Source organism: Alosa sapidissima, chromosome 2 (genome assembly GCF_018492685.1).
Source record: "Alosa sapidissima isolate fAloSap1 chromosome 2, fAloSap1.pri, whole genome shotgun sequence".
Lineage (NCBI taxonomy): Eukaryota > Metazoa > Chordata > Actinopteri > Clupeiformes > Clupeidae > Alosa > Alosa sapidissima.
In genome coordinates, this window is record NC_055958.1 from 18,212,030 (window position 1) to 18,229,157 (window position 17,128).

Consider the following 17,128-nt stretch of genomic DNA (forward strand, 5'->3'; position numbering starts at 1 on the left):
CTGATCTCTCTCCAGAGAGTTGCACCAGAGGTCCTGCTCACCATGAAGCTACTCTTCCAGACGCTGTGTCTCTGCCTGGCCCTGGCGCTGGGTCGCGCCGCACCCACGTGAGTGTTCCGGCCACGGAGTCTGACCGCAGTCAGTCTCCACTGAGCCTCACCCCGCCACTCTCTCATCTCCTTGGGATTTAATCCGTCACTTTTGTCTTCTTCCCACTCCTCTCTCTTTACTCCCCCTTCTCAACTTTTCTCCTTTTGCTGTCTCTCTCTCCCTCTCCTCCCCACCCTCATTCGTTGTCTTCCACAGTTATACAAGCAAGCAAGATTATGCAAAATTGTGGACTTTTGTCTGATCTGTTTGCTAGGGAGTTAAGTCAATATCAGCCGTTTGGAAAGGCTATCGATTAGGCCCTTTTGGCACAAGGTCCTTGCTTGCATGACTCTGCACCAATTTGGAATACTAACTGCAGCACAATAGAGAATTACAACAAGCTGCAGAGCAATACATTCAGACTGCCAGAGATCAGGACACTGTATTATGTTGAAAGGTTTCGGGAATAGAGTTTAGTTTCTCTTGTGCTTCAGTTCTCTTCAAGGTTATTTCTTGTTATTTTTCTGAATTCCGATGTTTTGCCATGTGCAATGCTGAATTGCACAAGAGATTATGAATAAGAAAAACAGAAATGATAAAGGACTAGAAAAAAGATATGTCACATGATGTCAAATTAATTTAGACTGGACTGACACATGCTCTCTCTCTCTCTCTCTCTCTGTCTCTCTCTCTCTCGCTCTCTCTCTGTATGTTTAGACATGATCTGATGATGGCAGGTAAGCTTTGAATATGATCCCCCTGTGAATATAATCCACCAGTAAAGGAACACAATTATCATTTAACACAAAATACTCCAAAAATGCAGTCTTCTATTGTTAGCTAAAACAACATTAACTACACTGACCCTCAGACCATCACCATGGAGATCATGGCTCTGCGGGCCACCATGATGCTGTACTGGATCGCTGTGAGGGAATCGAGTTTGATGCCATCGCCCCAGATGAGAGTGGAGTCATGCTCTTCTTCAAGGGTTGGTGGAACAAAGATTTGTGTAGTGCTGTGATGTACACATACAGGACTATATAAAGTCTTATTCAGAGAAAGTAAATAAACATATGTCCATTGAAAAATATTTTAGGTCATTATAAATGGAAGGAAAAGTTGCACTTTACATATTATTTTTGATATAAATGATCAGAATAATGACTCCATAAGAGCAATCCTGCCCACACTGAAGAGCTGCATTGAACTAATCATATTGGTTGTCAGGTGACCATGTGTGGAAGGGTTTCCATGGGCAACCAGAGTTGATCAACTCCTCGTTTAAGGAAGTGGACGAGCATCAACATCTGGGCCACGTGGATGCTGCCTTCCGTATGCACTATCCTGATAACACGGACCATCACGATCACACATTCCTCTTCCTGGTACGCTCCTACACAGAACTCCACCTTTTTACCCAAGTGATAGATAGAATCCATTCTCAGTGGCATAGAGCCATAATGAACTCCCTCAAATCTGTAAACCTCCTACGCTATCACTCTTCCCTACTCTGCCTCTAGGATGACAAAGTCTTCAGTTATTACCAGCAGTCCCTGGAGAAGGGCTTTCCAAAAGATATATCTGAGGTGTTCCCTGGGGTGCCCAGTCATCTGGATGCAGCGGTGGAGTGCCCTAAAGGAGAATGCGTGACCGACTCCGTTCTCTTCTTTAAGGGTGAGACTATATGAGCTGGAACTTCAAACACAAGAGAGAGTTGTACAGAGAGAGGTGTTATGAAGAACAACACCGTTCCATTTTTTTGTGACTCTGAGTATGAAATGAAGATCAGTTTTTCAGTCGTTCATGTATGTCACTGTGTATCTTTGTTTTCTTGACGTGCAGGAAACACAGTGTACCTCTACGACACCAGGACCAAGACGGTGAAGTCCAAAGAGTGGTCGCACTTGCCCAACTGCACCTCCGCCCTCCGCTGGCTGGAGCATTATTACTGCTTCAGCGGACATGAGTTCACCAAATTCCACCCAGTCACTGGCACCGTGGTGGGCAGTTACCCAAAAGATGCCCGCAGGTACTTCATGCGCTGCCCAAACTTAGGTGAGCACTGGGAGTCTGGAAGCATTCATGGAAAGGATATTATCAGTAGCCCTCACATCCCACTTATTCTCTTCTGTAAAATAAGTTAAGAGTAATGCTGCATGTTTAAATATCTTAAAGAAGTTTATAAATAAAATCACAATCATAAAAGGTAACTGGGCGGTGAACACCACAGAGATCACAGTGTGACTGTCATAGTGATGTTTCATCCAGTGAAGTTTAGAGCTTATTATGACCGCCGCGCAGCGAAGTCAGATTTTTATTTATTTTTTCTTTTTCGCATGCCCAAATTTCCGTCAATGAGTCCCGGGACACTGAAAGACCGGGGTGCACGAACCTTGGTGGGCATGTAACCCCACATGGATAGCATGGAACCATCGTTTTTCGTTTTGATCTGTAACCCCCCCGCTTGACTGGACCCCCCGAAAGGAGGGTAGGGCAGACACAGTTTTCTGTGAATATCTCGAAAACCGTGGGGTTTAGGAGGACCATTTTTTTTTTGTATGTTGATCTCAAGGGGCCATGTCAACCCATTCCATAACCACTCATTTTATGTATAGCGCCACCTAGTTAAACACAAAAAAGTAAAAATTAGGTGTTGTAATTGAAGGTATCTGTGACCTAACATAGTCAAAACTGCACGAAATTGGAAGTGTATGATCATTATGACACCCTCTGTATGCACGCCAAGTTTTGTGGAATTCCGTTCATGGGGGGCCACACAATAAATTAATTTATGTTACTATACACCAACTGGCCTGTAGGTGGCCGGAGACAGTTTTCTGTGAATATCTCGAGAACCGTAGGGCCTAGGAGGTCCATCTTTTTTATGTATGTTGGTCTTAAGGGGGCATGTCAACCCATCCCATTACCACTTATTTCATGTATAGCGCCACCTAGTTAAAAATTAAAAAGCAAAAAATTAGGTGTTTTCATCACAATATCTCTGGCTGACAAGGTCAAAACTGCACAAAATTAAAAGTGTAGGATCATTATGACACCCTCCGAATGCATGCCAAGTTTTGTGTACTTTCGTTCATGGGGGGCCTTACAATAAAATAATTTATGTGTACATTTAGTGACACACACCAACAAGGATTCCCGGGACACTGAAAGACCGGGGTACACGAAACTTGGTGGGCATGTACCCCCACATGGATAGCATGGAACCGTCATTTTTCGTTTTGATCTGTAGCCCCCCCGCTGGACTGGACCCCCCGAAAGGAGGGTAGGGCAGACACAGTTCTCTGTGAATATCTTGAGAACTGTAGGGCCTAGGATGACCATTTTTTTCTGTATGTTTGCCTCCAGGGGTCATGTTAACCCATTTCATGTGCACACATGTGCACAAACAGATACACACACACACATACATTCACAGTAATCATACGTATGACACATACTCACACAGTAGACATATGTACGCTTGCATGCACAGGCACATACGCAGGCAGAAACACAAGCACGCACGCACACACACACACACACACACACACACACACACACACACACACACACACACACACACACACACACACACACACACACTCACACACACACACACACACATAACATAAACATAACACAAACAATCAAGAATTTCTCAGAATTATAAACAGGCAAGATGGAGGTGGGGTTGTATAAAATGAATTTTACATGTGAAATCTATGAACTAATCATGTTTTGGTACTTGTTGTCTAGCAGATACCAGTGAGAATTGAGTGTGGATAATGCAATTTAGTGAGACAGTTAGAATCATATAGGCCTTTCAGCGTGATTTCTTTTTGTGGAAAAAATGTGCTGGACTGGGCGGCGGTCATATTTTGTACCGCTCTGCGGTACATCTAGTTTTATTGACATGTTTCATGTTTATTTTATTGATCTGTGTTATGGTCCACTAGGCCATGGCCATGGAACCAATGACACATCGCGAGATCTCTGCAAAAATGTCACAGTGGACGCCATCACCTCGGATGACATGGGCAAGGCTTATGTATTCAAAGGTGCTTCACCATGTCTCTTACCTGTAGTGTAAGCATGTTCTGTATGAATACACAGGGCGAAGTTAGTGTTGTATAAGAAGCTGACGACTCTCCCCGTTCTCTGGCTTTTAGGTCCTATTTATATGAGGTTGGACACACACCGGGATGGTTGGCATCCATTCCCCATCAGCAACACCTGGAAGGAAGTGACTGGAGCTGTGGATGCTGTCTTCACTTATGATGGAAAAGTCTACATCATCAAGGTACCAGCTCTCACCCAGACTTTGCTGGCCCATTTCCCATCAGCCAGTGACTATAACTTTATGAGTACATGCAAAAATACACCTCTTCCTATAACTAACTAACTAACTGTCAGGACTGTAAAGATGATAATTAAGAGCTTAACATCTAAATATTCTGACAATAATGAGACATGATGGAGCAATATTTGTTTTTTTATTTACCCTACAGGGAGACCAGGTGTACATTTACAAATCAGGTCCAGGTTACACACTAATTGAAGGGTACCCCAAAAGCCTGAAAGAGGAGTTGGCCATTGAGGGGCCTGTGGATGCAGCTTTTGTCTGTGGACAGCATGAGATTGCACACATCATCAAAGGTTATTTACACACACACACACACACACACACACACACACACACATATGTACACATACATAATCACACACACACACACACACACACACACACACATATGTACACATACATAATCACACACACACACACACACACACACACACCACTCATGGAGGAACAAGCTGTCATCACCTTTCATTTGTCACCATTCTGCACAGGTGTTCAGTCTATCTTTAGGTCATGACAGGTGTTCTCCAATGAACTGACTTTTTTCTACCCAGTCAAGCACTGTTGGATAACATTTTGTTGAAATCTCTCTCTCTCTCTCTCTCTCTCTCTCTCTCTCTCTCTCTCTCTCTCTCTCTCTCTTTCTCTCTCTCTCTCATATACAGATGAAAAGATGTATGATGTTGATCTGACAGTGACTCCCAGAGTCGTGGATAAAGAAGCTCACCTGCCCTTCAAAAAGGTGGATGCTGGCATGTGTGGTCCAGATGGGGTGAAGATTTTTGTGCAGGACGATTTCTATCGTTACGAGACACCTCAAGTCCTGGCCTTCAGCAAAATCCGCCCTGAGCCACACAAAATCTCCAAGGAAATACTGGGCTGTAACCACTAGGGGGAGCTGCAACCACACACATTCATATCCAGAGTTGGGGTTAGAGAAAGACAGAGGGGGAGGGGGAGCACACAAGCATAACAGTTACATTTATTTCAATATATTATGGGTCAGGGAGAATACTTATTGCCACACATTCCTACTTAATGTATGGAAGATTATGTGACTTTGCTACCTCAGTCTTGCTTTGTTACTATGTGTTTTAATCCCAGATTTTATTTGTTGTTAAACATATTAAACATAGCTCTCCCATTGGTTATATTAAAAAGAATAATACAATTAAAGTGATAAAAGAAACACTTCAGCCCATTGTTTGTCCTTTTTTGTCCTGACAGAACTGAGCACCATTATAAGATATGTCATTATTCTGAATGAACCCGGATGAACCTGCAGGTCTGTCTAGACACAAAGTGGAGAGCTAATTTCCAAAAACCAAAGAACCAATCACATCCGCTTATCCGGCATGGGGCAGGCTTTATATGAAGACAGACAGGAGTACAATTGGCAGATCTGTTCAACACAACCGATGGCTGTGCTGATGGTGTCAGTGTTATACGATATGGATGTGTATTTTCTTCGAACTTAAGTAAACAACTGGATTTAAATAATTTTTCATTTACAAGAAAGATGTGTTTGCCATACTTCCGGAAACACTACGTAAGAGCTTAATGTACCAATTTAAATTGAATTTCACTGCTGGTTACGCCCCTTGGAAGTGAACACCAGACCATTTCTCAAATCTCAGCTTCATTGACTTCCAGGAGTGTAATCAGCTGTGAAATTAAACTTAAATTGGTGCATTAAATTCTTACCATATCACTTTAGAAATGCAGCAAACACATGTTTCTTGTAAACAAAGGTTCTAAATGCAGTTGCATACTCAGTTCCTAAGACAAACGCATCCATATCTGTTTAACCCTGTCGCCATCAGTACAGCCATTGGTTGTGTTGAATGCACTGCTCTATCTGTCATCATATCAGGCCTGTTGCCTGCTGGATAAGCGATTGGATCCTGAGTTTTCTGTGATTTGGAAAGGGGCATCAATGGGCTCCTTTCAAGACTGACCAGTAGAGCAAATTCGGATTTGCCAACAGGTTCAGCTGGGCTTACCCAGGCTAGAATGAAAGATCCTCAGAGCCATCCTCAATCACACTTCGGATTTTGGAAGCAGTCTGGTGTTAGCCTGACTAAAAGAAGCCTGGAATTATCTTGATTTTTTGTTCAGGATAGCTTTCCATGGTAGCCTAAATGAGCTGCCAAAAGTAGTGTAGTAGAGTAATAAATCTCCATATATTTCTCTCTACAGTCAATTTTTAACATTTTCAGTAGTTCTGCAGTAGTGGTCATGTAGATAACAAGTTGCTTGGAACAAATCTCTGACATCCAAAAATAAAGCACAAAAGTCTAACATATTAAACAGTAGATACATAGACTATACTTAATTTATACTTTATTTTGGTTATTAATAGTTTCAATGAGTTTCAGACAATACTGATACCTGATAATAAAAAATGCAAATGGAACCTTTCTCTGAACTTCAACTTTCCTCAAGTCTACATTATTCTATCCTTGGTTTAATTCTTTACATTTAGCGAAGAATTCACAAAACTCTGGACTTTATAACCAGCTGGTAATAGCCTATCACAAGGTAAGTAGCAACTTTACAAGGTGAACACAACACAAAGTGGAAATAAAAGTTTTATCTTATTATTAGTAGTAGTTTTATCTTATTATCTTTGAATGCTGATAAATTGCCAACTGTTGACAGCCATCTTCAACCATATTATTCAAAGCTGTGCAATAAAATGAAAATATACCATGGATAGTTGTCTTTCCTGCAGTCATTGGTCAATTTTATTCCTCTTTCTTTCCTTATCTCTCCATCAGCTTGTGTTTTTGTCAAGTTCCACAGCTTATACAGACACTATGCAGTCCATCCCATGCAGCATGCATTTCAGTTAGTCTGGTGTGGTCTGATTGGTAGTGAAAAAAATAGGTTCTGCTATTTTTCTGCATCCTGGTCTTAATTGGAGAATGCTTTTATGCTTTCAGTGTCATTTTGGTTTATACAATGTATTACCCTGGTCATTATCTTGATATTTGGCATTAACAAAAGAACAACAACAAATGATTGTTTAAATACATCAATGTAACTTGTGACAAATGTTATAGCGCAAGGGCATTATGAAAGAAGAGGACATCAGTACCATGCAGTCCAGAGGTCCCTGATCTTGGCATGGCACCCTTTGTAGGCAGAGTCAGCCGCCTGGCCTTGGGTGCACTTCGGGGTGTAAAGGGGAAAGGGCCATCCGGTCAGTGACTCAGGCAACGTGAGGGTCTGATCAGACTCTGTTAGGTATTAGCAAGCCCGTCTGGATCGTCTACACTTTAACCTAGAGGGCCTCAGCAGAGACAGCCAGCAGGCAGATGGCTAGCCAGCACAATCATCCAAGCCTTCTGCTGCAGCTAGAAGATTGAGATTTGATCTCATGCTTTAGAAGACATTATACAGTGATCTGCTTCTCATGCACATTCTTACAAAGTTATCAATGATAACACAATAAAGGTAAAATGCTTATTTCCATCGTGGAACGTGTGTCACTGGTAATAATAATAATAATAGGTTTATTTTATATAGCACCTTTCTCAAACCCAAGGTCGCTTTACATAGTAGGAAGGCAGGGAAACAATACAACAGAGACAAAGGCAGGAAAACACAATAACAAACAAACAAAACAATACAACAAAGACAAGTTATCTGTATGGAACTATGTGTTGGGTGTGGAGGAGAAGTGATCATTAAACAGAAAGGTCTTGAGATGTGCTTTGAAGAAAGGAAGAGAAGGACAGGCACGAAGAGGTTGGGGGAGGGAGTTCCAGAGTTTGGGGGCCAGGGCACTGAAGGAACTGCCACCCAGGGTGGAGAGTCTGGACCGGGGGATAGCCAAGAGGTTTTGGTCAGAGGATCTGAGTGAGCGGGAAGGAGTGTAAGGGGTCAGGAGGTCGCAGATGAACTGGTAGCCAATGGAGTTGATGGAGAATGGGGGTGATGTGTGCTGATCGTCTGGTATGGATGAGGAGCCTGGCTGGTGTGTGTACACGTGCATGTGTGTGTGTGTGTGTGTGTGGGTGTGTGTGAGTGTGTTTGTGCAAAGACAATTCATCACATTGATGAAATTAAAATAAACACATTGATGGAATGAAAATAAAACTCACAAAAATAAAAAAATATCAATACAAAATGACAAGTAAGACAATGACAATCAAGAACACAAAAATATAAATTAGAAGCTATACCTTTTAACATTTTTATCGAATCACATTTCTTGTTTACAAGTCTCTGGGAAAACTGTTACAAAGTTGTGTAAATATTTTTTAAATGTCAAGGGGATTAATCGATATTTCTTGGATGTAAACGTATATCCTTGGTAATAGTTGCTGACAGTCTATTGGTTTAACCTCAGGTGACTTTGCGAGTCAGTGAATTCAGTACTTGCACAGTCCAGATTCTATACCCTAAGAGTTATCTATTAGCGATGACTGCTGCAAACAGGGAGCGTTCCTCGATTTGCTACACATTTTGATTTTATATAAAGAAATTATTCCACCTTTTGGATGCTGAATTTAGTGAATCTGAGTATCAAAATTGCAGTTTTGGAGGAATTTGCAGTTCATATTCAGGATATAGTAATATTTTGGACATGACAAAACTGCATTGCACTACATAATACTTCAGTTTACTGCATGTTTGTGCAGAAATGCAACATTTTGTACATGCAAATATTACTGTACTGCATTATCCAATGCAATGGATCCCAACACCCCATGAGTATCCAAGTGTAGATGTATCTGTAGAGACATGCTGTGACAAATGTGCCATTGCATGAGTGTGTGGTGTGTGGGTGGTGGTAAATAGTGATGCTAATCATATTGACTATGTCACATAAATAGTGTCTTTATTGGAAGAACTGCCTTATCTAACAAATGATTGCAACTTTTACCTGACCTCTGTAAATGTGGGTGTTTGGGTAAATACTAGCCATGCGCACGATCTTTATGCCCTTCAATATCACGACTCAGAGCCAACAGTGTAACTGTGCCAACACTGGGAAATAAATCTTCATCTTAGCTCACAAACTTGATTTACAGTAATATTTCCATTTACATTTAGAAAGACTTGTTAAGAAGATAAGAAGTAACTTCACATGCATGGGAGAGACAGCCAGAAAGAGAGAGAGAGAGAGAGAGAGCATGAGAGAGTTTTATGTTAATGATCAGCAAATCTACCTTTATTGTGACAGACTGATAGAGGTAAATGCGTGTTTATTTATTTTTTTAGCTACTCTGTGTTATTTAGGCTACTGGTTCAGCAAGAAACCAAAAACATTCAATAATGCATTTCATCATCTAGAATATTCAGGGTTCAGAGTCACAGCATGTTGCCAGATCTTGGGAGAAAAATAAGCAACCAGGCCAAAAATGTATTTAACCCAAGTCTCTTATTGACCAGCAAAAGAAACTCTGTTATTAATGGGTTATTTTGTGCAGTCTTGATTTACGAGGAAAATGTATAAGTGACTTTACTGATAAACAACCCCAAGTTGCTTACAATAAGTGAACCTGGCAACTCTGTATGGGACAGTCTATCCATAGTTGTAACCATACAGTAAGATGATATTTGCATACGCCCTTGTTTAGGAGTGTCACATAATTACATTCCTTTGAACTAAAACATAAAATTCAACGTGATGATTTATTTGTTTGTAAATATGTAATACACTTCATGTGCTGATTGAGATAAACTCATGTTTAAAAATACTTTTTGGACATATGTTATATTTGGACATATTACCATTCATTTATAGGTAAGTAGCCTACCACTTTATTGAGAACCTGCATCCGTCAGTGGAAAAATATATCTCCTTGACTCAAGACAAAACTTTTACATTTATTTTCTACATTCATTGGGCATACACTTTCATCCAAAGACTCTCGCAGTCCAGGTAAATCAAACAGCTGTTGTGTGTGTCATGTGGTTCTGAGTGGATGGCATTGGTGAGCTGAGTACCTCCCAGCAGCTGAGCTGAAGGAACATAACTTGCAACCCTTCACATGGGCAGTGGTAGTGTAGTGGTTAAGGAGGCAGTAGCCTGAAAGTTGTCGGTTCAATTCCCAGCTTCCACCGTTGTGCCCTTGAGCAAGGCACTTTAACCCAAAGTTGCTACAGGGACAATGTGACCCCTTGTAATATAGCTGGCAAATGTAAGTCACTTTGGTCAAGAAGTGTTTGTTAAATGTAATGTAATACGGTAATAATAATGTAATAACCCTAGGCTAAGCTTTTCACATCCTGACTGATTTTCTCTGGTTGAAATCGCTGTAATTTGCTCTGATATTATGCATATATGTGTTAGAAAATGTGCCATATCAGATGTTTCCTGATATGCCAAATTTCATCTGAAGTTCCCAGTAGCTATATTTTTTTAAAAAGTCCTCAAATCTGAAATTGAGTTATTTACACTGGAAAAATACATACCTTGAAAAACTCTTCATAGCTTATAGGGTCGTGGTTTAAGAATCAGTAATAGACTACTGTGGTGCTTTCAATATTTAATTTAGTTTTTATAAAACACAATAACTATTAAAAGTGAATATGGTCTCATTTTACCTGATGCCTTGACAATAACCATTGAGGTGCCATATGCACACTTCACAAATCTCTCCAATTTATAACCATTGTTTTGTCTGTTTCTATTCACTGTTGGAATGACAATATAGGATTTTAATCAATCCACTGTAAAGGTAAGATTCATGTCAATATTTACATCCTTACCTAGATCAGCAATACCTAGAGTGCCCTGGGGCCTTATGTAATCCTTTGAGTATTGATTTCTCCATAGCCCTGTGGTGGGAGGGAGGAAGATTTTGGTCTTTTTCTTTGAAATGCATGCACCTTGACCACATCAATGGGGCCAGAGGAGTGGAGGCCGATGAGTACCCACGCTTTGTAAACCGTGGGCGTGCGGCTTGTGCCAGGCTGTGTTGCCTCCCCTCTCTCCTGGTGTGGGTATAAAAGTTTGAGTCCACTGGCATGCTGGGCACCTTGTCCAGCTGATCTCTCTCCAGAGGTTGCACCAGAGGTCCTGATAACCATGAAGCTACTCTTCCTGACGGTGTGTCTCTGCCTGGCCCTGGGCCTCTCCACCTCGTAAGTAAAAGCTTTGTACATTTTCATTCTATTGCTTGCTTGCGTGGATCCATGCATTTACATGATACTGATTGTTCTATCTACTATAGGAACACATTTTCGTCATATTTTGCCTGATCTTTCTCTTACCAAAATACTCCACTAGTTTTACTATTTATTTCAATTTATTTATTTCTGTATTCACAGAACATCCTTGTGCTTTTAATATTTCTGCCATAGTCATTTTCTCCTTTTCTCTGTCTAGGCATCATGGGGGGGAGCATCTACAGGCAGGTAAGTTACGTTTGAGTGAAAAACATATTTTCCACGGAAAGTTTCTTGCTTTGTTTATCATAAATTATCGATCACAAAAACAACTGTCTTTGGTTGTCTTTGGCACAAAATAACAGCTGATACAAAAATAGATGGATTTGTTCAATAGGTTTTTGTTGTTGTTTGTTTTACTAAAAAAAACACTTTCATTGTTTTTTAAAATTGCCTTTCTGTAAGGCATCAAGCTAGAATTCAGTGGTTTCAGCTATTACAACAGGGTGACAACAAAATGTTCCCTCCTTTTAATGCAGATGAACCAGCACAAGACCACTCCAAGCACCATCATGGTGCTGTGCTTGATCGCTGTGACGGAATGGAAATGGATGCTGTAGCAGTTACTGAGACGGGAACGCCATACTTCTTCAAAGGTAAATAAACCTTTGTATATGTGTACTTAATCCACAGACCACAGTTTCAGTTTTCAGTCACAGTTTAGTTTTCAGTCAACAGACAACAACGTACAAAAGTGTAAATAAAAGGAATGTTAAACTCTAAATATGTAGACCACTTACACAGAAGAAAGTATAACTTTGTAAAAACTGGCGAAAATGTTCACACATCACTGTAAATGAAGCCAAAATGTAGATGTCCAGGATTAAGTCATAGAACTTCATCATACTGTATGATGTTCCTACAGGCGATCACGTCTTCAAAGGCTTCCATGGAAAGGCAGAACTCTCCAATGGATCCTTCTCTGAGCTGGACGACCATCACCACCTGGGGCACGTGGACGCTGCTTTCCGCATGCACTTTCCTGATTCTGCTGAGCACCACGACCACATGTTCTTCTTCCTGGTACTGTTGTAACTAATAACAAGGTCATCAGTATAATAACTGATTTCGTTTTTTTTGGAACCTTTAAAATTCCCAGAATGCTCCTCAAACTCCATCTGTCCTGTTTTCCTATACTCTTCAAAGGACACCAAAGTTTTCAGTTACTACAACCACACCCTGGAGCCAGGCTATCCTAAGGACATTAAAGACGTCTTCCCTGGGGTCCCCGACCATCTAGATGCTGCTGTGGTGTGCCCAGAGGAGGACTGCAAGTCCAACATGGTTATCTTCTTCAAAGGTAAATGGGGAAAACATTTAAAAAATGTCTTCTAAAATAACTTCTTCACTCAGTTCTTTGTTTACATTGTAAATTATTTTTTTCCTGTCCAGGTGATGATATATGGCACTACGATGTGAAAACCCAGAAGTTAGATGAGAAGGAGTTCACAAGCATGCCCAACTGCACCTCTGCCTTTCGCTGGCTTGGCCACTACTACTGTTTCCATGGTCATCAGTTCTCCAAGTTTGACCCAATGACAGGAGAAGTACATGGCAGATACCCAAAGGATGCACGTGATTACTTCATGAGATGCTCAAAGTTTGGTGAGTCAAAGGAAAGATTCAACCATTTTTATTTTTTGTCGTAAAGCAATGATGAAAATCCATTAGCATTTCTACACATGAATTAGGAGCTATTAAATGATGTGAAAAGAACAAGAGACAGGTAACATAGGTCTTCATGAAGTAGTGTGATGAGCAAATGCCAGCACTCTCTTCACACCCCTGTTTCCTCCTCAGGTGATTCCACTAACCACATTGAGAGAGAACAGTGCAGCCATGTGCACCTTGATGCAGCTGCATCTGATAATGATGGAAATGTTTATGCATTCAGATGTGAGTATGATATGAGGTCTATGTGCTCTATCAATCAATTTTCTTGATTGATTAATCACCACTATGTGGATACTGTTTTTAGAATTGGTTTATATTAAGTGTTAGTTAGTATAATTTGTATTTTAGTATATTTAGTATATTCTTTATCTTCTACTGTCCTTATTGCTTAGTTATGTTTTTATATTATATACTTTTAATTACTTTTTCTGCTGTTAGTGAATGTGTGTGTGTTGTCTATATGCTACTGAGACCTTGAATTTCCCCTGGGGATCAATAAAGTATCTGTCTATCTATCTATCAATGTACAGTATGCACACCATTTCTGCTCCACTTTTATTATTTTATCTCTCTTTTATCCTCTGGTCCAAATCACACATCTTTTTCTCTTCTTCTCATTTAAAGCCCACCACTTCCTGCGTATGGAGGGAGAGAAAATGCATTCTGATACCGTTGAAAGTGCCTTCAAGGAACTGCACAGTGAAGTGGATGCTGTCTTTGCCTATGAAGGCCACATGCACATGATCAAGGTGTGACTACAACTCTTACTATACTCTTCAATATTTGTACAGATTAACAAAATAATAAATGAACTCTCAGAACAAGAATTAAAATCATATTAGACATGGTAGGATGAATGACAGGATGAATATCATTCTTTGCAGGACAATGAGGTGTTCGTCTACAAGATTGGGGAGCCACACACACACCTGGAAGGCTACCCCAAATCTCTGAAAGATGAGCTTGGTCTTGATGGACCTGTGGATGCAGCCTTTATTTGTAAAGATAACCACATTGTACATGTGATTAAAGGTGTGTCTTATACTTCATGACTTGTGACTTTTGTTCTACTGCTGATTTTGCTCTGCGATGTGTTTTCACTCAATTTTACTCAATTGTGTGCATCCAGGTCAAACCCTCTATGAAGTGGACATGAAGGCGACACCTCGAGTACCCATTAAGGATGGTCCCTTCACCCTCTTCAAGTACGTGGATGCTGCTATGTGTGGGCTTGACGGAGTCAAGATTATTGTTGGCAACCATTTCTACCACTTTGAGAGCCTTATGGTCATGCAAGCCGCAAAAGCTGTCCCTGAGGCCAAGAGGGTGTCCACAGACCTCTTCGGCTGCGACCACTAGAGGGAGCCAAAGGGTTACTTGGAAGAGTGGGTTTGGGCTGTCTACAGGAGACAGACATATGCATGTGAAGCAAACTCCTTTACCACCTCCCAGACCAAAAGCACAAGCCCAGCTAGTCTCACATAGTGGCATTACCTTTTTCCCCTCTTAATGCCCTCTTAGACTTCATGTGCACTTCTACCTCTGATTATACTGCTCTGTTCTTCTCACCAACATACTTTCTTGCACACAGACTGCATTAAATGTTTTCCATGCCACTGTGGTTTGTTGATTGAGTTTTGGATATACCCAATCATTTGTTCTCCTTTTCCTTAAGACCAAGATAGCATTCTAATATTTGATTTTGTGAACAGAATATTAGTGCCTTGTGGTTTCACAAATAAACCTGAATGACACTTGTTTTGCTGTGTGGCCTAATCATACAATCAGATTCCATACTAATAAAGAATATCAACTTTTTAAATGGTTGACATCTGCACAACTTGTGGACTTGCTGACCAATTTCAATCAATCAATTATCTTAAAAAACAAAGTTATCACACGTCTAAGATTCTGTCATATATCTTAAAGGTGGAGCTCTAACTCTCCAAACATTTTGGATCTTGCAGGTTCTTTAACAGTGTTGTGCATGCAAATATGACACTATGGACGTGCAACATCTGATGACAATCGATGTATTTGATGTTATAGGCTAGACACTAAAAATGACCGCAGTCTAGATTACACTATCGCTTATAAATGCAGAAGTAATCGTTTTTTAATATAGGCGGTCTTGTGCATCTCGCGTTTCACGATTGGCCAACATCATCCCAACCATGCCAGTAACGTGTTACTTTTCTTCTTGTCTCGGGGATTGACGTCATGTAAGTTATGCCAACCTTTTCAGCATGAGGACAACTCACGTGTAAAACCACGCAGCGACACAAACGTAAACAACAACGGAGGGAGGAGAGAGATGCTCGTTTTATCTATAGGCTACAGTCATTATTTCAGCTAAACATGACAACATTAAGGTAGCCTACGTTGTACATTCTGTGCTGGCGACAAAGTGCTGTCTAGCTAGACATCCCAAGTCTCTCGAAGTTTTGGGAGTCTCCCACATATTGATATCCTGACGCCCGCAAATTATAAAATCTCCCGGAACCTAGAGCGAACAAGAGCACGCAAGCCAGTCAGACCGGACTTCGCGTGTGCATCTAAGTTTAACGCGCACACAACGGAGAGGGAGAGAGAGAGAGGAGTGGTGCATGTGTGCCTGCAAGCGCATCCAAGACAGAGAGCATCCTGGTCTTTTTTGCTAAATCAACATATCAGTTTTCAGTGTAGGTGGGCTTATATCTCTTTTCTCCCGAACTTAATTAATCAGTTCAGTTAGTGTATCTAGGAACAGGAGCGTCATGGCAGAGTCAGACCCCTCAAAAAGGAACATTTAACACCCATTTCACATCAGACTACACAAAAGTGTACCCAATTGTCTCATAAGAGTAAAACATAATGATATTGCACACTGCACTGTTTGTAACAGTGACTTTAGCATTGCATGTTAAATGATTGCAAAAGATTTGCATATTAATCAGGCCTATACTAGATGGTTGCCAAGGCTACATGAAAAGGCCAAACTACCAAAATCTACATATTTTACTATCACAATTTCTATCAATAGGCCTTCCTTATTTGGTGTACTGACTAGACATTATTGAACAAACATCTGCATTTCAGTATCTAAGTAGGTTAGGTTGGGATGTCTGCTATACATTGTTGGCATTACTGTTAAAATGCACTTCCAGTATAGTGAGTATTGGCAAAACCGGTTATCATTTTTATGTTGAGGCGGTGGGGGTGTTGTTGGCAGCTGCTGAAAGTAACTAATAAAGTAACTTGTAATCTAACTTAGTTACTTTAAAAATCAAGTAATCAGTAAAGTAACTAAGTTACTTTTTAAAGGAGTAATCAGTAATCAGATTACCTTTTTCAAAGTAACTGTGGCAACACTTATCCCAACACCGAGAACACACACAACTCTGAGCTGAAAGCCTAGTTTTACAAATATATCACATAACTGCTATCATAGTATCACTTAAAGCAACACCAAATAGTTTTTTGTGCCTCAAGATAATGTTTCCAAAATTGTTTCCGTGGTTCATCAACTCGTAACAGGGTGAGCGGCACTTCTGCATTCGCTTCGCGGCCCACTATCGGCTATAACCGCACTATGTAAGTTTGCCAGATCTGTAGTTCGATGGAATGAGACATAAGAAACTACAAATTTGACTTGCATGATGTCGCAATACATCGTAATTTCAGAAAATCATGCAACATATTCTACCTTGTCTATGGACATCGTTATTTGCAAAGCCATTGCTGGATAAACAAATAGCGTGCGTGCGACAGAGGAAAAGTTCTTTGGTGTTGCTTTAACTTATATCCCGAGTTCAGGCTTTGTGTAGCTTCGATATG

At 40.6% G+C, this 17,128-nt stretch overlaps 2 protein-coding genes across 2 annotated transcripts; both read left to right on the forward strand.

Annotated features, from left to right (window-relative positions):
• Window positions 1–5,648, forward strand: LOC121703918 (hemopexin-like). Its single transcript, XM_042084387.1, has 10 exons — window positions 1–107; window positions 808–827; window positions 962–1,081; window positions 1,321–1,478; window positions 1,614–1,767; window positions 1,936–2,148; window positions 4,050–4,151; window positions 4,263–4,393; window positions 4,602–4,749; window positions 5,119–5,648. The coding sequence occupies exons 1-10, from the start codon at window positions 43–45 to the stop codon at window positions 5,343–5,345; spliced, it is 1,338 nt and encodes a 445-aa protein (XP_041940321.1). The 5' UTR covers window positions 1–42; the 3' UTR covers window positions 5,346–5,648.
• Window positions 5,649–11,396: 5,748 nt separating this feature from the next.
• Window positions 11,397–15,069, forward strand: LOC121703920 (hemopexin-like). The gene is made up of 10 exons (XM_042084388.1): window positions 11,397–11,554; window positions 11,799–11,827; window positions 12,118–12,234; window positions 12,504–12,661; window positions 12,785–12,938; window positions 13,031–13,243; window positions 13,439–13,534; window positions 13,937–14,061; window positions 14,197–14,344; window positions 14,442–15,069. Exons 1-10 carry the CDS (start codon window positions 11,499–11,501, stop codon window positions 14,669–14,671), a joined length of 1,326 nt encoding a protein of 441 aa, XP_041940322.1. The 5' UTR covers window positions 11,397–11,498; the 3' UTR covers window positions 14,672–15,069.
• The last annotated feature ends 2,059 nt before the right edge of the window (window positions 15,070–17,128 follow it).

Excerpts from the sequence above, each read along its gene's own strand:
- LOC121703920 (XM_042084388.1), top strand. The coding sequence starts at position 11,499 with ATGAAGCTACTCTTCCTGACGGTGTGTCTCTGCCTGGCCCTGGGCCTC. Across the intron at positions 11,555-11,798 it reads GCCCTGGGCCTCTCCACCTC|GCATCATGGGGGGGAGCATC; the intron begins GTAAGTAAAAGC and ends TTCTCTGTCTAG. Across the intron at positions 12,662-12,784 it reads ACCACATGTTCTTCTTCCTG|GACACCAAAGTTTTCAGTTA; the intron begins GTACTGTTGTAA and ends TACTCTTCAAAG.
- LOC121703918 (XM_042084387.1), top strand. The coding sequence starts at position 43 with ATGAAGCTACTCTTCCAGACGCTGTGTCTCTGCCTGGCCCTGGCGCTG. Across the intron at positions 1,768-1,935 it reads CTCCGTTCTCTTCTTTAAGG|GAAACACAGTGTACCTCTAC; the intron begins GTGAGACTATAT and ends CTTGACGTGCAG. Across the intron at positions 4,394-4,601 it reads GAAAAGTCTACATCATCAAG|GGAGACCAGGTGTACATTTA; the intron begins GTACCAGCTCTC and ends TTTACCCTACAG.